The sequence below is a fragment of the Micrasema longulum genome, unplaced genomic scaffold (genome assembly GCF_059751315.1).
Source record: "Micrasema longulum isolate JH-2025_06_02 unplaced genomic scaffold, ASM5975131v1 h1tg001277l, whole genome shotgun sequence".
Lineage (NCBI taxonomy): Eukaryota > Metazoa > Arthropoda > Insecta > Trichoptera > Brachycentridae > Micrasema > Micrasema longulum.
In genome coordinates this window covers 159708-181235 of record NW_028278464.1, presented here as the reverse complement: position 1 = coordinate 181235, position 21528 = coordinate 159708, and the positions used below count along the sequence as shown (strand labels likewise).

General features: G+C 34.5%; 1 protein-coding gene across 1 annotated transcript; it reads left to right on the top strand.

The window, feature by feature from the left end:
• Nucleotides 1-4034: 4034 nt before the first annotated feature.
• On the top strand, nt 4035-21200 carry LOC148276117 (IDLSRF-like peptide; the record flags this gene model as incomplete). Its single annotated transcript, XM_088234737.1, has 3 exons — nt 4035-4166; nt 19384-19536; nt 20686-21200. Coding segments are annotated over 3 exons (479 nt in total), but the record flags the coding sequence as incomplete, so codon positions are not given.
• Between the last annotated feature and the right edge of the window lie 328 nt (nt 21201-21528).

Sequence of the window (21528 nt, the reverse complement as noted above, 5' to 3'; positions counted from 1 at the left end):
GGTGTGTTTATGTGTATTTGTATGAGAGTAAGTGTAGATGTGTGTTTATGTGTGTTAGTGTGGGAGTAAGGGTTCAGGTGTGTGCTTACACTTATGTGAGCATCATTAAATAGTTAGTGGGATCGTATTGCAGCCAGAAATAATGAGTTTAGGCATTTACAGGACTTATGACCTGTCATTAGCTGGTTTAAGTGGCCACTTTACCTACTGTGTAACATTCCCCTGTTATTATTAAAGTTTTCCCTCTCCAGTGTGCAAGAATTTGGACATACTCAAAACATTGTTGAATTAACTGCCTGGTAAAAGAAGAAGTATACAATTAGGAAAATTGTTTTCAGACGTTGCCTAATAGGTGATTTGGTTCAGCCCACAGATTATCTATTCAGTGGTTCAGTCGGATGAATCTCGCCCACATGATAAAGGTTTCAGCTCTTTTACTTCACAAATGTTAACAGATGGAAGAGTTGAGGAAATGTGGATGTTCAAACATAGGCAGAATCGTGAATATTACACAGTCTGTAAAGTGGCCACTTAAACCAGCCAATGACAAGACATAAGCCCTATAAATTTTTATTATATATATAGGGTATTTGAAATTATCATATGTAGAATCGTCACTTCCCGAGTAGAGCCATTTATTATTGATGAACAACATGGGTTCAGGAAAGGCCGCTCGGTTGAAACCAATCTAATGGTTTTTACAAACTACGTCACGGAAGCTCTGGATGCAGGACATCAGGTAGACTGTTCATATAATGACTTCGCCAAGGCCTTTGATACTGTCGACCATGGTGTCTTATTAAATAAGCTGTATGAGATCGGTTTCTCGGATGGTATGTTAAAATTAATGGCGAGCTACCTCCAAAACAGAAACCAATACGTCTCCTACGGTCTATTCGCGTCAGAGTGTTTCCATACTTTCTCGGGTGTCCCGCAAGGCTCTAACCTGGGTCCATTGTTGTTCTCAATTTTCATTAATAATATTAAAAATGTAATTTTGAACTCGCGTTTTCTGTTGTTTGCGGATGACTTAAAACTGTTTTTAAAGGTGACAACTTCTGACGATTTTCGTCTTCTCCAAGCGGATTTATCTAATATATGTGAATGGGGAAGGCGAAACAAACTTGGGTTTAATGTTTCCAAGTGTTCGGTCACGTCCTTCACTAGGGCCCAAAAAACTCTTTTTTTTCGCTACAAAATGAATGACCAGAATCTGATACGAACATCGAATGTTAAGGATCTGGGCGTTAGATTTGTAAGCACTCTGACATTTCATGAACACATAGAGACAATCAGTGGTGATGCATTGAAGATGTTAGGATTTGTTCTGCGTACTGCCAGGGTTTTCGAAAATACCCGCGTACTGAGAACTCTTTACAACTCTTTGGTGCGAAGTAGACTCGAGAGTGGCTCGATGATTTGGGGGCCACATGAACTGAAGTACTCTCTTATGATAGAGAAAATCCAAAAGAAGTTTCTGAGATATCTCTACATGAGAGAGTGCGGGTATTATCCTTGGCTCTACCCGACCGAGTTTCTCCAGGGTATGCTTGGCTACAACAGTTTAGAGACTAGAAGGAATGTGTATTTGACCACACATTTTTATCGATTGTTGCGCGGTATGATCGATAATTCTGAAATTATGATGAGCATTGGTTTGTATGTTCCTGATAATTACCTAAGACAGCGTCAGCATAGATTGTTTCATATTCCGATATTCAGGACCAACCTGCCTATGGTTATGCCTGTTGGAAGAGCTACCGCTATGTTGAACAACATCGCTCTGGATATTGATCTGTTCCATGTATCCGAAGGGGTTTTCCAGAGCAGGATTCTTCGACTCCTTTGACATGAGTCTCTTTCGTGTATTTTTTTTCCTTTTTTATAATATGTACGTATTGAATATATTTTTGTAATGTATATGTTATATTTAAAATAAATAAATTGAATTGAATTAAATGCCTAGACACCCATATTCTCTTCTCAAAACTGTTTTCTCTCTCTGTTGCAACAAATTTAAATATGAGCAACTCCCTAGGGAGAAAATCCAGCCAGGCGTCAAGCATTTGGACATACTCAAAACATTTTTGAAGATCTAAATCTATTATTAAATTATACAGAGAGGAAAAAGTTTTGAGAAGAAAATATGGAAGCCCACGCTTTTACAAGATTTATGACATGTCATTGGCTTAAGTGGCCATTTCACCCACTGTGTAACATTTACCATTCTGCCTGTGTTTAAAAATCCACATTTCCTCAAATCTTCCATCCGTTTACTTTTGTAAAGTTAAAGAGCTGGAACCTTTAATTATTTGGGTGAGATTCAACGCAACGCCTGAAAACACTAACCATTGTTGATTCAACTAACCGGTATAAGACATATAAAAATTAAAAAGTGTTTTCAGGCGTTGCCCAGTAGGTGAAATAATTCATCCAGATGAATCTCCCCCACATCAACCAATGTTTTCCCTCTCTGGTGCAATAAAGTTGGTATTAAATAATTTATTTTAAAACATTAACAAAATACGATTAACTTTAAAAAATTATAATGTGTTGTGCTCAAAACGTTTATCTGCTGAAAGAATACGTATATCACTTGTCTCATACAAACATGTCTTATTTCAAAGAGGATTCCAGGAAAATAAACATCTCTAGGGATTTAAAGGAGAGTAAATTGTCTACTTACGAGGGTGTCTACTACAGTAAAAGCAATTTGTAGGATATTCTATACGAGTACAAGTGTAAAGTACATAAATATCTATTAAACCAACAATTCTCTTGCACTCACGAACTCCGTTGCATAGTTGGATATTTTTGTATTTTAGAACCTGATAATCTTTTTCGTACTTAGAGAAAAAAAGATACCGAGTACTTTTTGTTTAACATTTTTTTGTGTTTGGATTTTTTTACGAAAAAATATTAAATAAGTCGGTAAATTAATGTTTCAAATTATTAAGTCACTAAAACTTCTTTTAAATTACTCAATTATTTGCAAACTTTGAAATACTAAAATAAAAACCAAAACTGAAAATACTTTTCCCTAATCTTTAAGAAGCGATGCCGAAGGTTTTTTTTTAAAGAATAACTTGCTTATCCTCTATTTAAGAGACTTGTCAGCAAAAAATCACAACACCTGGAGACCAATCGAGGTAAAAAATCTTTCTTGGATTTCTTTCTTGCATCTGGCGGGAATCGAACCCGTGACGCCAGTTTCACAGTTAGCCGTCTAACCAACTGCGCCACGGCGCCTGTTAGTTATATATTATTGCGTAATGATGCAATCATTTATTTAAAATGATATCAATTTTTTTCCAAAACTATTTTGCTTTAAACAGATTTAATGTTCCTCAAAAATGTGATTTCTTTATGATAATTTATATGGCGTTTTTTTTTTAAACTATCTCAGGGGCTCTGAATAGTAAGTATCCTAACACGAATTTGCAGCTACAGAGCAAATGGACGGTATAAAATCTATCCCATATTTACATTATTTGAAAAGGGTACTTTTTCGTTTTTTATTTTTTAAATCCTTTACAAATCAGAGATAAATTACAACACATTCTGCAGCTACAGAGTGCGTAGACGCTCAGAATTCTAGACCCTATTTATGACAATATTTTGATGGTTAATGATATTTATAGACAAAACCTAGATTAACAAACGTCTTGCAGCTACTAAGTACATAGACTAATGGAATTCTCGCAACCTAAAAAATGTTTCCAAAAAAATTATGCATTGTGCAGAGTAGTAAGTTTGTCATGTGTTCATGATAAAAAGTAAACAATAAACAACTTGTGGTCGAGTAATTTCAAAACCTTAAATGGCGTTACTAAATTTTCAATAACCCGAATTCATGATTGTAAAAAAAAAAAGATAAAAATTCAGATAATTGATCATTTTTAAAGCAAATTACACTAAATACCGCTTTTACTGAATTTAATATCGCGCAATTCTAGCCAAATTAGATTTGTTTCATTTCATTGCGATCTGATTTCTTCTGATTAGTTAAGTGAGCGATACTTTTTTATTTCCAGGAGACGCCTGTCATCCATACGAGCCGTTCAAGTGCCCGGGAGACGGAAACTGCATCTCTATCCAGTACTTGTGTGATGGAGCACCAGACTGTTCTGATGGATATGACGAAGACTCCCGACTCTGCACTGCTGGTGAGTATCGATACAGTCACTCTTCGTTTCACAACATGTCCTCAATATATCGCACACCGCATCATTGATGAACTTTTCTTCTTGGCAGAGCCCACCCCGCATTCAAAGAAAACTATAAAAGCCGCCCAAAATAACTTTCTTTAATCTGGTAATCTTTGTATTTACATGGAGATTATCTTGCAGAGAATTACCTTATCATATTCAGCTATGACTAAACAAGAACTGTAATGTAGCTAAGTAACTTACTAGACTTCTTACTTTGCCCCATTCATTTTCCTACCTTCTACGCTCATAAGACTATCATAGAATGAAGATGTTTAAGAGGCGTTTAATTTTTAATCAAATAAAACTATTTAAAAAGGTTTTTTGAGAAATCCGAATTTATAAAACATCAAAATATTTGATATCATCTGGTAATTGTTGATTTCAAATTTCTCTATGATTTTATAGATGGTTTTCGCAAAACCTGCAGATATTTGCGTGCTCAGTACTTTTGCCATAACCGTTTACCTTTAAGAAACAATTTTTTTTGGTTGTAAAGATCTTAGGAGTTATATGGTGGTGGTTGGCTAATTTTATTGAATAAAGAAGTCTAATACAATCTGAGTCTCTCTCTACTAGTTAGTGATGCAATCCATTTTACTTGATCGTGATACACATTTAAAATACATTTAAAACGGCAGCTTTAAAAATGGACGGAAGACGCCAGCTCTTAAACATTATTCAGAGCTTGGAAGTAAATATTATGATAGTATTTCGCTTGATAATTCGCCGAATTCTCTTTTTAAAAAGGGGGCATCGGCTGGAAAAAGTCAAAGTAGTTAAGAAAAATTCGGCTATGCATAGGACAGTTGAATGCTGCAGATCTGCTGCGTGGCACTCAAAACTGGAGCTGCCACCAGAAGCTTGTTAAAATGGCACACATCGACGCCTGACCTCAGGCATGACACAAAAAGAGGCAGAAAAATACCTCATTGCGACAAAAATGGCTTATTAAGTTTGAACAAATAACGGTAGAAATGTTAGAAATTATGATAAAACCATTTAATACAAAAGACAAGAATGATCAAAGTAAGACATGACATATTGCATAAGCTAATTTTGTGCTCAGAAAGCAATGTTTGTTTGTAAATTGATTAGTCCACGTAATCCACGAATTATCATTTTTGTATTTCAAACAAACCGACTACATAAAAACTTTTGAATTTTCACCACATCATTCTTCAAAACCGTGGTTCTGTTTTGTATTTAATTTTCTGAAAATTTAATCAAAACCTATTCGAGAAATATCGTAAGTTTTCATGAGTTGGAGCAGTTTTATGTTAAACGCGTTTACACTGTTCATATTATATTATGTAGATCTGTAGTGATGGTGTTGTGTCGATGAAGCGGTTTTTAAGTCAACCCTTTCAGTAACTTGTGCGAGTGCTGAAATTATTTAAGCCACTAAAAAGACTTCAGACTGGCATCTCAACATGTAAAAAAGTTTTAATCATTCTTTATTATTGATATTCCCTAATCCACACCTAATGGTTCATAGGTCACATCGCTAGTAAGCCAATCGCGCGTATCTCAAGTTATATGACGGCAAGTTGACCAGTCTTACGCTGAAACATAAAAAAAACTAATTATTAGTACCATAAAAAATATTTTCAAATTTGTAATTTTGAATTCCCGCAAAAAAGGTCATTCCATTGGCCACGCCCCTAATACGTCACGATTCATGTTTATTTGTTCCTGATCATTTAAATTTGTTTAAAACACTGCCACGAATCTTGGCGTCACAACTATTAAGTCTAAAAATGTTGCGTTTTTCTAGCAACGTATTTTTATTAAATATCTTTTTTACATTTGTATATGAAAACATTTCTTCACAATATCCATATTGATTTCAAAAATACAATAAATTATTCAAAATCTATTTCAGATATTTTTATCGATATCGTAGTGTGATATTTCCCCGTTGAGAAAAAATCTTTGTTAGATTTTTCCATGCAACCGCGACGCCAGTTTCACAGTTGGCCGTCTAACCAACTACGTCACGGCGCCTGCCTTAATGTGTTCTAAGGATTTGCAGATAATACTGTTTCGGGCGTTTCCTTAAAATGGGTAAAGGAGGTGCATTTTTATTTACGAAGAGGTCGCAAGAAGACGGAAGCATGTGATTTTCTTAAATTCTTTTATTTCAGCAAGAGGGGGTTGAAATTCAACGGGAAATGTTGTGGTAATATTTCCAGACACTGGCGCTCTTTCGAAGTTTTTGCGAGTGGGAAAGTAATGTTGGATTTATTAAAAATAAAACTCCACGCCATACTCCAAGATAAACTTTAAGTGTTAGTCTAAAAATGTTTCGGATTTAGTAGTGTTTATCTTGAGGATTTTCGAAAATAGCTGTCACCAAAAAAAAATTTATCCCCGCTTAGCTCTGGATACAAAGACGTATTTAATTTCAACTTTAATTTTTTTTATTTAAAGACAAGCCAACTTTAAGTCATATTTCTTTGCTTTTGTAAGTTTGATTAATGTTCGTAGTTTGTTCATATTGGCTCAAAGATCAAATAATAAAAAATGCAAAATAAGTGAAAATATTCTCTTTTTATTTGTTAATAGACTATTAAACTAAGTCAAATAAAAATATTTTTTTTACATATCGTATTATCAGCGCTTTGATTTTTTAAAGTTTTTTTAAATTCTGAAAGAACTGCGCGTGTGACGTCAGAGGTTGTTCTCTGATAGTTCTTCCCATTGGCTCATTTACGGTAAGCCACCCGGATATCCTTCACAGCTCTCACATCATTGGTTGGTTCATATGAACCAGTGACGTCAACCAAAGTAGTGCGTTTTTATTAAAAATCATTTTTTTTAATGAGTAAATCGCGTAGGGCGCTAGAACCACATTCCACCAAATAAGATGAGGGAAACGGTAATAATCATTTTCTGGCATGCAAAGTAATATTAGGATATTTTGTGTTAGTTTTTTCGCAAGCAAAAATACATGGCATTATTCCTTTTATATTCAATAAATTTGTAATTGAATCATTATTTTGCATTTCTAAAAGTTCCTCTTGATACAGTTGTTCATTCGAAATATCTACCAGCATCGGTTGTGTCAACCGAGCTGGAAAATTTATTTCCTTTAAATCAGCAAATCGTTCTTTAAAATCAGTTAATAAAGTTTGCAAATGGTCGAAAATAACAAGTTTAGCATTATCAGTCACTTCACAAGTAAAATTTGGCGTTTATTTCAATTTTGTACATCTCAGGCATTTTTTTGTATGACCGATGAGTATTCCCCTTTATATGTGGATTGCCGACGTGTCTCATCTCTGAAGCGTTGTGCCCCACCTCTAAGGCGCTATGCCCCACCGGTGGGGCCTACGCCCCACCGTGGAAAACACTGTGTTAAGGGTACTTGTACCGTTAATTTTGAATTGAATACGTTAACTCTTAGAACCTATCCAAAACGTTTACAAACTCAAGATATAATTATAGTTAATAATTACAGATTATTGCTCCTGGCAGTTCATTGTAGTATGTCCTTAGAGGTTCAACGTGTAATTAATTTAATAAGGGAGCATCTGATTACAAGCTACTCGGTGGTTGATGATATTTAGTTAACACATAAATTATGCACGGTAATTATACTTGTACTTGTATTAACATTGCTAAATTTAATTCAAAGAGATTTTTTTATTTACGGTTCAATGAACCTTTTGCGAGATAGTTTTACAAAATCACAATCATCAGACAGTTACATGCTAGGAAATTCGGCCCTTCGGGTCTCAGTTGATTAATTAGAATCTCGGGCACTGTGAAATTTCACCCCTTTGAGGCTTAAATTATTTTTTTTTTTGCTGTTAGGACTAATATAAATATAATAATGAACCGGATTGTGGTCTCGGGGATCCACGGATCAGAGGTCCGAGCTTCGCACCTCGCTCTAACGCCACTTGGTTCCCATTTCTAATAAAATTTATCGAGGCGAAACGAACCCGGGAAGAGTGCTCACCGCTACATCGTGAGGAAAATCTAATAATCTTGCTTTTTTATAATGTTTATAATGTTCAAGAAGCTTCTTGAGATTTTCGAATTTTATATTTGTTTTCATTGAACACTAAGAGCAGTTTTAGTGCTCATTTTGTGTTTTCATAGCGTATTTAAAAGCTTTTCCGTCCTTCAGGGCGATACATTTCAACATGTAATAAGACCTTAAAGTTTTATTGGATGTCATTTAATAATATAATCTGAACAAAATATAAGATCAGCGATATTAAAAGTGTTTTTTTCTAGTTAATTTCACGTTATGTGTTATAAATTAAAATAAGAATTCTCTCAAATTCTCATTATCTTTTATACGATTTATAAGATTTACGCCGGTTTCATTTGTAACTGATATGTATATGGCTACATAAAAAAATTCGAAATAGCATAATCGGAAAAATTATAAATGTAAATAAATTATTATCTAAGGTATTCAGATTTCTATTTGGTTTCAATTAATATTTGAGGGAATTACATAAACATTTTCTCGATAATTGAAATTCAATACCTTTCTATTTTTCGTTTATGTGCCTTTAACTAAAACATTTTTCCAGTAGAACTGCCCGAGGCTTTATAAAATATTCCGTTCCGAAACTCTTGATTTTCTTGGGAAAATCAATTTAATTTGATAAAGTATACATAACGATATTATTCTGCGAAACTTAATCAAGAAATATGGTGCTTTGACTACTTGAACAAAAAAATCCTTGCGAAAAACAGTCAAAATTCTCTAGAAGCATTTTCTACGTACGTACATAGTACATACATTTATTAAAATTGATAAATGTATACATGTTGGTATTGAAATATGGTATGGAGTTAGTAAAAACGGAAGAAAGCTTGCTGAATGTTTTAGAAAAACGATATTTCAGACAAATATGTACTATGTAAAATACGATGCAAGTTTTATCAATATAATTATTTTTCTTATCATTGGAGACCCTGTCACTGTTTACGATGGTGACACGTACTCGCATTCAAAAGGTAAATTTTTTGTATGATTTCTTCTAGTATTAGCTTGACAACCTCGAAAAATTAAGTTACAATAAAAAATATATAAAATTTAAAAAAAATAATTTTAAAAAAATAATTTAAAAAAAACATTAATGAAGAGAGTGAGAGATGGTTGCTTTTTGTCGGGCGCCAGTTATTCGTACAGAATAACAATTAGTTAAGCTTGCATTCAGTATAATTATGCCAATGTGGAGGAGTAAGAGAGGAATAATAATAAGTTGTGGAATTCAAATGGATTTAAAATAAATTATAAACAAAGCTATAAGTAACCTAACTTAGAATTGGCCTTAACCTACTTTAACAATAATCTTAAAATTAACCTTACGCCCTGATGCGGCGCGCGGCGTGGTGACGCGAAAGCGGCGTGGGTCTTTGGCGTGCGGCGTGGGCGCAGGACGCGATGTGGGCGGCGGCGTGGTGCATCGTAGGGGGGCAGCATCTGGCTGCGGCGACAGGGTAGCTGGGACGGTGGCGTCCAGCTGCAGTGAGGTGTGCTGCGAGGACGGCTCGTTATGAGCGGCGGCGTGGCTTCCTGTCCCATGGCGGGGCATGAGGAATGACGTCGGGTGCGTGGAGGGACGCACGACGTAGGCGGGTCGTCATGAGTGCAGCGGCGTGAGCGCGTGAGCGCGTGGGCGCGTGGGTTGCGTCACCATGGTGCGGCGACGTGAGCGCGTGGGTTGCGTCGTAGGCGGCAGCGTTGGGGCTGCGGCGTCAGGGCTGGTTAGTCATCGAATATATAAATATGTTTTGATGGAAATAAAATTAATTAAATGTAATGGATTTTAAAATATAAATATTATTTTTAACTTATTATTACTCACGTTTTCTAAAATTGTCCTAAGCTTCACAAATATTGACATGTGGTCGGTTCTTGGAGGTACCTTCTCGGTAAGAACAATAGGCTCTCGATTGCCTAAGCGGACGGACATTTTTTACTTAGCTTCAACGACGCTTGCGAGCTGCGCCTTTCGGGTCATTGTTGCTTTCTCAAAAAATCTAACGGTACTTTTAAGATGGACGCGTTTACAGAAATTATTTTTATAAAAGAAATGATAGAATTGATGTATTTGCCACAGCTGTACTTTCGGTCTATATAAAGCTTTTATTTTCTGATTTCGGACTTATTATTTTTCCGTAATTTAACACCAATTGAAGAGATATTGATATAAAACAACGAAGTCGAAAAGTTCTAAAGATGTGTCGACCTTTTAATATTTATACTTATTTCGCGTGACATTAAATAAATATTTTTTCCATCTGTCAGTCTGTAGTACTAACTATGCACAACACTCTTTCCTCTATCGTTCTTGCTCAAACACAATGCTTTTTTTAAATCTTTTGATATATTTAACATGCCCCTGAATTTATTTTAAAATAAATTAAGACTCATTCTTTCTGGCTTCGATACGCTCCCACTTGCTATTTAATGATGCTCACGCTTACACACACATGAACTCTTACTCCCACAGAAATACCTACAAACACACCTCTACATTACAAATACGCACAAACACACCCTTTGTCGTACTACAATTTAATATGTATGATTTTTATTTAGAAACTTCGCTGGTCTTTCTTTAAACCGTAGCTTTTTTATGTTATTATATCATTGTCAACTGTTTGTTTCTGTAATTTATAAATAAATATTCTATACATTAGTAAGCTCAATAAATTTACAAAAATAAAATAACCCTATAATCGAGGTAAATGCATAACAAAATGGATAAATGTCAATGAAAGCAACATTTGTGTACGTTAAGATAAATAAGAAACGACATTTTGTTTTCAATCTCCACTCGTATAAATGAAATGACTTCATGGTTATTTAGTTGGTGAAGTAATCATGTTTTACTTTGATTGTGTCTCGACTTCCTCAGTTCAGATCTACGATACATCATTTTCACATTTCAAATTTTGTATCAATGTTACACATAAAAATTTGTGCTTTTAACACTGGGCGAGTATTGTTTTTATTAATTTTAAATACCTACAAACGTTTTATCGCGAACAAAAATAAAACAATGGCCTCATTTTCTTAATTATGGTACACTTACGCAATTAATTTTAACTCGGAAGAGGTTTAATTAAGGCCATTTTTTTTCTTATAAAGTTAATTGAGTTTGCTAGTTATAATTATTTTGTTCCCTCTACGAACTTTATTTAGAACTTGAAAACGTACTCTAGATCTGCTTTCAGAATATTTTATGTCTAAATTTTGTACCCCTATACTCTACATCTTATGGAAGGGTGTGTTCTAATTAATACTTGTAACTAACTTTTACAGCAAATGGGTATAAAAAATATGTTTTTTTCTAAACAACGGTTTGGATAATTATTTTTTTGATGTATATATGTAAGTAAAAACCCTTATACCTTTTTTTACTAGGTACAATAAAAAAATCTTCATATCATTCTAATATTTTCTTTGTTGTCAGGAGATCTCGTTGAAACGTGGTCTAACTTTTCTTCAAACAAACGTATTCCGTATTTTCTCCCTGGATTATTGCACTAGAACAGTGTTTTTTTTTCAACATACTATCAATATTTGATATCTCGTCGTTCGTCGTTCGTTCCTGGTTGTGTCACTATCAACTGTGTCTCAGTATATTTAACGAGTCCCTATTGTTTTGGTTTTTTGATCAATTGTTTCTTATGGGATCTTGAACGATATGGTATCGACACAGAAAATTTCATATTGATACTCTTCTTAATAAAAAACAACCAAATCGGTTCATTTTTGGGGTGCGGAAAACGGGACAACGAAACGACGATTTTGTTTATTTTGGTTAGGCACAATGAGTCCGATACGCAGTTGTGTTTTTCACACAGCATCGGGGAGGCATTTGCGAGAGAGTGACAGAAAAACAATGTTCAAATACCTGTTTATCAAAATTTTCTGTCATTGTGTATTCTCTTAAGAGGGGATTGTTTAAACAGGGATCGAGCGTATTTCCTGACTGCGGTTCCTCAGTCGATCAAATATTTTTTTTTTTTTTTTTAAAAAAAAGAAATATTTGCGTTCTTATGATTTACCCAAATATTTCATTTTGAGGGCCATTTTCAACGAGTTGTAAATAACTCACTATTAGAAAATGGGAATCAAGTTGGGGTAGAGTATGAGTGAGATTTTAAAGTGAATGAGATAAAGTCGATTGGTTTTCAATCGACTGCATTCGTATGGGGGGTTCAAGAATGCTGGCACTCGTCGAATTACGGAAGTCGCATACGATTCTTAAGACGAATGAGTCCAGCATAAAGCCCTAGGATTCTGGGAATATATAATATTGTTTCAGGCGTTTATTGAAGATTACTAGAGTATCTGACTGGCCTGAATATGAACATCTAAATTAAATTTCTTTTATCATTTTCATATTTTTTTCTCTTATAACCGTTTCCTTCTGTACGCTAAATAACTGCATACTGTTGTTTCGTCGTAACCGACCTGACTGATGTGAGACTAAATATTTTTTATGTTATATACAAGAAAAGCAGGGATTGTTAGTTATAATTATATTTTGTAAAACAATGGGAATTAATAACTTTAAATTAAACGAATTTACGTTTAATGTCATAATAATTATAGTAACAGAATATAACTATTATTACATTATTGAAATAAGGTTCAAATTATTTAAAATTCAATTCGTTTAACTTTCACAAATTTATATTTCAGTTACTTATGTTATTCAAAATTACTATGAATCGTTGATTTTGTTATGTTTTGAACAAGTGTTGGCCTAGTATTGTAGTGCTTGGCGTGGGATCGACTCCCGGCAGGGCTGACTTGAAATATTTGTTTTAACACTGAAATATTTCACCCTCGACTGGTACCTGAAGCGTAAGACTGATTACCTTACCTTTCATGTCTCAAAGACAATATAAATACGCAGCAATTGCAGTAGCAATACAATGCCCTGTGCACCACTGGGTGCGGCTAGGTAATAATAATAATAATTATGGATAACTTATATAGCGCCATTTTCGTAATATAATACCTCATGGGCGCTTTACAAAGTGATTATATAAAGATATTAATTTAATTTTAACTTTTTAATTTAAGAATTTATTCAAATGATTAAGAGAACAAGTGGGTTTTAAGTTTCTTTCGAAACATTACTTCACTCTCACAGTTTCGGCCCTTTGCTGGGAGAACATTCCATGCCGTAGGGCCTGCGACCGCAAATGCGCGTTCGCCAAATTTAGGGCCGCTATTTGCGTAGAGGTATAATAATTTTTCCTTTCGACGTTGGTGTAGCTGATCTAAGCGTAAGACGTCTGTCAGCTAGTTCGTCTGGAATGCAGAGTTCCCTAAAATATTCTGGAGCAGAGTTGTGCAGTGACTTTTACATAAGCCAACAGAGTTTGTATTCCACCCTCTGTGGTAAACGTAGCCAGTGTAATTGCCAGGTAAATGATGATGATATAGCTAAACCACTTTACTAACAGTTTGAAGTCACTTATTTTCGGGGAAACCAAAGAAATATTAAGAAAAGCGGGCAGAAAAATAAACAACTTTCAGAATCCCTGCTTTTGATTACTTTTGTAACTGAATAAGTAATATTAATGGAAAAAATTTGAGCACATACTTCAGAAAAGGAATATGACAGACGCTCAAATTATTTATGTAAATATGTATACATCAACGGGAAAAAGAAAACGAGCATTGGCTTTAGGGCTTTAGGGCTTTAAGGGGCAACAACCTTATAAAATAGCAGCATTCTGAGAAACTTAATTTAAGTATTTAAAACGCTGTCTTAATTCTAAAATCGAATTAGTTTTTTTAATGTTTAATTCTTGGATAAGTTTATAACGTTTTGTATCGTTACCGTCCCGTCCCTATTTACAATGAGGAATTCCAGCCCAACCCGGAATTAAATTTTAAAAATGTTTTCGTGTACACGTGAATATTTAAAAATTTTGGAGTAGGATGAAATATCTCAAAAACGCACGCAAAAATAAATATAAAATATTAAAAATAGTATTCATTTTAAAATCGTAAATAATGACTTCACTCCTTATATCTACGTGTAGTATTTCCGGTTTCCGCTTTCCACCTTGTAAGGAACGTTTTGACCATAGAAAAAAAGAGTATAATTTGTGATTAAAAAGTTTTAACATTTCAACAGCGTTGCCAGATCTACCGATTTTTCGGTAAATGAGCAAATTACGATTAACTAAATGAAGTAATCAAAGCAATATTCCATAGATTCTTGTCAGTTTTGTTATTGGCTGGAGAAATACAACTTACCGCGGTCAGTGAAAGTAAGAACGCCAACCGTTTCATGACGTCACTACTGAAAAGTGACACATTGATTACAGTCATTTGGCGCGGTATTTGATAAATATAACTTTAAAAAATCATATCTTTGTAAATAACGCACAAAAAATATGTATATTTATATATTTTGGCTTGGTTAAATGGTACGCTAATAGAAAATAAATAAATTAGAAAACAGTGGAATTCCTCATTAGTTGTGCATTGGATTAAGACATTTCATTGGTACCCCAAACACCTTATATTTCAAAAAATTGTTATATACGTCAAGGAAAAATGATCAGTCTCACGCTTTAGATCTGGTCCAAGGATAGTAAAAAGTTAAATTGAAGGGGTCCAAAAGACCACCATTCACCCGCAACAGTCTGTGGACCTAGTGAAATAGTTGTAGAACTATACATCATCATACGCTCGACGGCCCTGGGTGGGCGATGGCCGTATCCAGGAGTCTCTTCCACTCTTGCCGGTCTGGTGCACTTCCTCTCCGATTCCTCACTTCTAAAATTGTTGTATCTGCACTGATGCGGTCCATCTCTCGCATTTTAGACCTTCCTGATCTTCGCCGTCACAAAAAGAGTACAGTGTTTTATGGGGTTTTCGACGTTTATTCTAATTACATGAATGAATGAATATCCATGGAGTTATTAAATTTTGTTTTGTCACTAATAAACTACCTAAACTTAAATAACATACTTTTAAACTGTATTATTTATAAAAAAAGCCTCATAAGACTAAAGCAAAAACGATGCAAACCACGTCGTTTCCATTAGGAAAACCTTAAAACAATCATTCTCAAGTGACTGCTTGATTTGATACCATTTTTTAACGTACCCTTTCAAACCTCTAGAGTGTCTAGAGGTCTAAAAACATAGTACTTTTAGTAAAGCTTACTAGAATATTGTTAGGCTAATAAAACGTTATTTCAGTTATTGTATTTATATAATGAATTCAGATTATTTCCACTAACGATTTCAGAATAAATTAAAGAAATGTAGATTTTGTGTCCAGACTAACACTTCTAAATTCACCAAGTATTTCTGATCGTTTGCCGCTTGATAATAAGATACAATTTTAATTAGCTATAAAAATGACTTGATTTAAAAAGAATATTAACTAAAACAATGAATCGAGATATTTTAAATAAAGCTTTTTTCTTTGGGTATCCATTTGACTTTTTTTCGATTACACTGTCGATGTCGGTGATGAAGTGAAATTAAGCAATTACTTGAGTATTTTTTTGAGGTTTTCCTTGTGGAGTCGGCTATGTTTGCAACATATTTGTTTAAGGCTCACAGATTTAATTATAATAGCCTTTAAATGTATTTTACTTAAATAACTGGGCAGTTTATAACTGCTGCGAGAAATTTCCATGAATATTTAATTAAATTTTAAAAACGGCTTCTACTGTTGCAAATTAGCGGAAATTCATTAGATATTGTTTATATTTAAAGCGTTAACTTATGCTCAAATATTGTAACTAATATTCGTAAATATATACAGACTTAAATTCAATTACATGGAGATGTTTCACATAAAAAAAGCTTTAAAAGTATTATTCTCCTAATAAATAATGAAGTATCGTTTCAATATAGCCCACTCTTTTATTTAAAAACTAGTTAATCGTGGAACTTCCAACATCTTGGCCCCTTCATTTCCCAACGCCACATCCCAACCCATTCTCCAACACACCACTAAATATTATTATTCTTATTTTTTAGTGCATGTTTAGACACGGTGGTGTTTGCAATAACAAATCAATTTATATAAAAAAATAACAATAATCGTTTAACAGGATGGCATTTTAATATTAAACTATGAAATGTCAGCCTCGTGGTGTAACGGTCTAGCGACAGAGGTCTTGGGTTCGATTCCCGACATGGTTGATATGAAATATTTATTTAAAAGGGTGTTTTCACACCCAAATATTTCATAGTCCCCGGACTGGTACCGGAAGCGTAAGACTGATTATCTTACCTTCATGTAACAAAAATGATCAAGATACGTTGCGATTGGTGTACCAATGCAGTGCCCTATGCATCATTAGGTGCGGAAAGGGAATGATGATGAAATATTTACTATTTTATTTATTTTATTTTATTTGGGATTTTTACAGCTATTACATATAAATAAAAAAATAGAGCCAATTAAAAAAATCCACTGTAAATATAATGACACATAATATATAAGAAAAAATGTTTACGTAATTGTATGTGTGTAACGTTTGTATTCATGTGTGTGTGTGTGAATGTGTGTATGCGTAAATGAAGGAGGGAGAGGGTGCGTGTGTGTGGGTGCGTAAGTATAAACAAATTCTAATTAAACTAAAAAGGGTACAGGAAAGAGCTTGGTAAAAAGTTAGATTATTAAAAAAAAAATAGTTTATGCCTACTTTCGAAACCTTTTTGTTAAAATTTAAGTCAAGAAATGTTATAAATTGTATTTTTTAAAAGTATGGTAAATTTCAAAACCGTATTCTGAAAAAAAGTATTTTATTTTAAAATTTAATTGATACACACTGAATGAATAATGTGCGACGAGTCCCATAGATTACGGTAGCTAACTACAAAATGCAGTAAATACGATATAATGTCAACAATAAAACAAGGTAGGTGTGACAATACTTGAACATTGATTCAAAACAAACATACAAATACATATTATATGCACCTACATAATATATAAATAATAATAACATATAAGTTTGATAGAAATGATTCGAATGATAAAAATCAGGTTTCACAAACAGTAGGCCCGCAATACGGGGATACATAATTATATTAAAAGATCTTATCACTATAAAACTTATATTTATTCAGGGATAGATAGCAACGGAGAGGAGGATGCGGACAGAGACAATTTATTACCTATGGCAATTTATGCTGAAATTATGGCAGAAAGTTGCTTTTTAGTTCATTTAAAAGCACTTAATATGAATTTCTGTAATAGAACGCACGAATTTTACCTATTTATGTAACTAGTACCAAGTGACCGCTTCCCTAATCAAAAAACCTCACCGCACGCTCTGGTCTATACACATGTTTGTATATCTAAGGGAGCCCATCAGTATGGTTACTGACAGTTTCCAGACTCCTTATTCAGGCAGGAGTGACAGGACAAAACTACATTGTTTTGTTCACTGTAACGTCAATCCTAATAGGGAAATATCACGCAGGTAGTACGAATACCGATAAAAATATATGAAATGGATTTAGAATAATTAATTATATTTTCGAAATCAATATGGATATTGTGGAGAGATGTTTTCATTTATACGAGGCATATCCAGAAAGTAACAGTGCTGTTTAGCTCTCGTGCTGTGAGAATTTTTTTCCCACAAGTTGGCAACAACACTGATTAGTAGTGGGGGGTCTCCTGAACACAACGAGCACCGGTGACCCTCGTTAGTACTAAAACTTGCCTCGTAGTGTTCGTTTCTGAGAAAGATACCGACAAGAAATCCCGCCAAGTGCGAGGTGCGCGTTGTCATAAGGTCCCTTTTCGCGGAAGGAAAAACTCCGACTGAAATTTTTGCACGGATCAAAACTGTTTATGGCGAAGGTGCTGTGAACCGAACAAACGTATTTAACTGGTGTCATGAGTTAAATAAAAGAAAAACAAATATTGATGAGGAGCAAAGGAGTCAAAGACCGTCTATCCAGCAGAGGCATCCGTGTTTTGGGACCGAAAAGGGATAATTTTGATTGATTTTTTGCTTCAAAGGGAGACGATTACTGCAGCACGATAAAAGCAATTCAAAACAAACGCAGGGGAAAGTTGACAAAGGGAGTGTGTTTGTTGCACGACAACGCCCGCCCGCACACGGCTAACGTAACCAAGGCGCGTTTGAACCCGTTTGGTTAGGACATTTTGAACCACCCTGCATATGCATACTTCCCCGACTTAGCGCCTTCAGATTTTCATCTTTTAACCTTCCTGAAGAATCACACGGGTGGAAAAAGAATTCTAACCTATGAGGAGGTGAAACAAGAGGTCTTTAAGTGGACGAAGGAGATGGCGGGAGAGTTCTATGAGGATGGCATAAAAAGCTTGTGCCACGACTTACAACCTGCATAGAACGGAAAGGCGACTACGTGGAAAAATAAGTAATATATATGCAAACAATGTACTGTAATTTTTTTTAAACGTGTGTTTTTTTTAAATACTTTTACCTTCTGCATTATGCCTCGTACCTTTAAAAAATAAAATGTTTAAAAATATGTCACCAGAAAAACGCTTTATGTTAGGCATTGATAGTTATTACGTCAAGATTCAAGACGATGTTATAAAAAAAACTTGAATGGTCTTGCATATAAACCTGGTATAAAGTTACGCCCAGGCAAAATAGTAGAATACGGATGGGAATACCATAGTGCTAGAATAGGGGTGCGAATCCCATCCTTATTCCACCACTATAATAAAAATGGTATTTCCATCCGTATTCTAAAACTTTGAGCCTTATTATAGTGGTAAAATACCTAATGATGTTATTCCCATCCGTATTCTACCAATTTGCTTAGGCGTAACTTTATACCAGGTTTATAAGTAAGGCCCAATGGCTAAACGTAACTTTATACTAACCTAATGAGTAAGGCCTAAGATGTTTAATGAGTTGGTTAAATAGATTAGGTATGTTGGATATATCGCGTCGTGGGATGGTGATGGTTTTTGTGAAAAACAAACATCCATTTTCATTTTCATCCATCCATCCAGGGCGTCATCAGAATGGACTAAATAAATGACCATTGTTTTTTTAAATTATATTAATTACTGAAGGATATAACTAGTCGTTAAAATATATTTCGTACTATATCTATATCTTAATAAAATTCATAATATTATATAAAAAATATTATTGAATGTTCAATTATAATTATTTTTTTGCAGCCAAGCGACCGCCAGTAGAGGAGACCGCCTCGTTTCTTCAATCTCTGTTGGCGTCTCACGGTCCCAACTACTTGGAGAAACTCTTCGGTAGTAAGGCGAGGGATGCTCTCACTCCCCTGGGAGGTGTTGAAAAGGTTGCCATAGCGTTGTCAGGTATTTACAACTCAACTATTTTTTCACAATAGGCCATGACTCCCAATGAGGAAATTAAGTTTATTGTTTTTAATATGTACCAACCTAATGTAGAGTACTTTTACATTTTCAGTTTAGAGTTTTAAAGGGCTGGTTTAATACTTTTACACAAAATAATATCTTAATATATAGATGCCCATCATATCCTAGCTCAGACAAACCTCAATGTACCTCACCGTAATTTGCGTACCAATGCTGTCTTTGCTGTAGGAAATTTTAGAACCAACATCGGATTCTTTTCATATCTGTCAAGGGTCCTCAGAACACTTAACGAAATTTCTCTAAATAGCACTGTCGATATGTTCTTCCAGTGAAAGCTAGCATTCTAGAAGCAAGGAATATTGCCACTCCCGGCTTAAAGATGACACACTTGCCATATCTGCTTAGATTATTTTATTTATTTATTTTATTAGGTAAACAAACAGTATGCACACAAATATTGCCAATTTCTTTGTATATTCGTGTAAGACACTCATGCACACACCAAAAAAATTGTCTACACTTAATACAATAATTTGAATTATATTCAATATAATAAATATAAAAGAAACGAAACGAAAAAACTTGTAAATAATAATAAAGTTAAATATCTGCTTCTCTCAAAATATTTGACCTAAATTTACATACATTGTCACAAAAAATATCAGCATCATTATTACATCTATTACCTTACTATACTTACTGTAATTTTAAACAGTTTCTAAGATTATTTTGGCTCAGTCAATGAACCTCTATATCTTTAACACCAATCCATAAGGACTTGTGCAACCCTGTCGATTGGCATTTAAAAAAAAGGTAATGTTTGTCTGTCGTTATTGTTATTGTTACTTAGGCGAGGGGGTTAAATGGAAAATACCCAACAAACAGATTCTACTTGTTACTCTTCGTTAGCGAAAACCCACTATCGGTAAATGTTCTTTTATTTCAAGAAAATGTGGAAATTGATTATTTATGTATACTTTACTTTTATTTGATTGTTTTTTCCATCTTGGAAGATTGTTGCCGCACCCTCCTCTCCTAGATACGCCTGTGGTTCTATGTACCAGTGCAGACAAGGGTAAGAACTAAAATAAAAAGTAATTTTGAACACAAGTTTGTTTTATTTTTCAGAGTCGCAGACAATCGAGGATTTCGGAGCTGCTCTGCACCTCATGAGGTCGGACTTGGAACATCTCCGCTCCGTGTTCATGGCTGTGGAGAATGGAGACCTCGGCATGCTCAAGTCCCTCGGCATTAAGGACTCGGAGCTTGGTGACGTCAAGTTCTTCCTGGAGAAGTTGGTAAACACCGGCTTCTTGGACTGAATAGCGCCCGAGCCTGCTTCTGAATACTACTATGTGCAGTCTCTCCCACGTGGACCCCTTAACCCCGGCTTCTATAGCTACCTTCCCTATGAATCGTACAACTACAAATAGGCACCTTTTTGTCTACTTACATTTACCAAGAATTAACTTCTTGTCTGATTACATCTACCAAGAACTAACTATTGTCTACTAACATTTACCGAAAACTAACTTCTTGTCTACTTACTATTGTCTACTGACATCTACCAAGAACTAACTTCTTGTCTTATTACATCTACCGATAACTAACGGCTTGTCTACTTACATCTACCAAAAAACAAACTATTGTGTACTGACATTTACCAAGAACTAACTTCTTGTCTCTTTACATCTACCGTGAACGAACTTCTCGACTACTTACATCTACTAAAAACTAACTTCTAGTTTACTTATTTTCCAAGAACTATCCAATTGTTTACTTACTTCTGCCAAAAACTAACTCTTGGCTTTTCTTACACATGTATCAACAAGAATTTTATTGGTTACCACACATTTGCAAAGGACTAATTTCTTAATTGTATTACGCGTACTAAAAACTAGTTTTCTGAAATTAATATTAATGTCAGTTAACACGGTAGGTTTCAACGTTAAAGATTCCAGATAATATGAC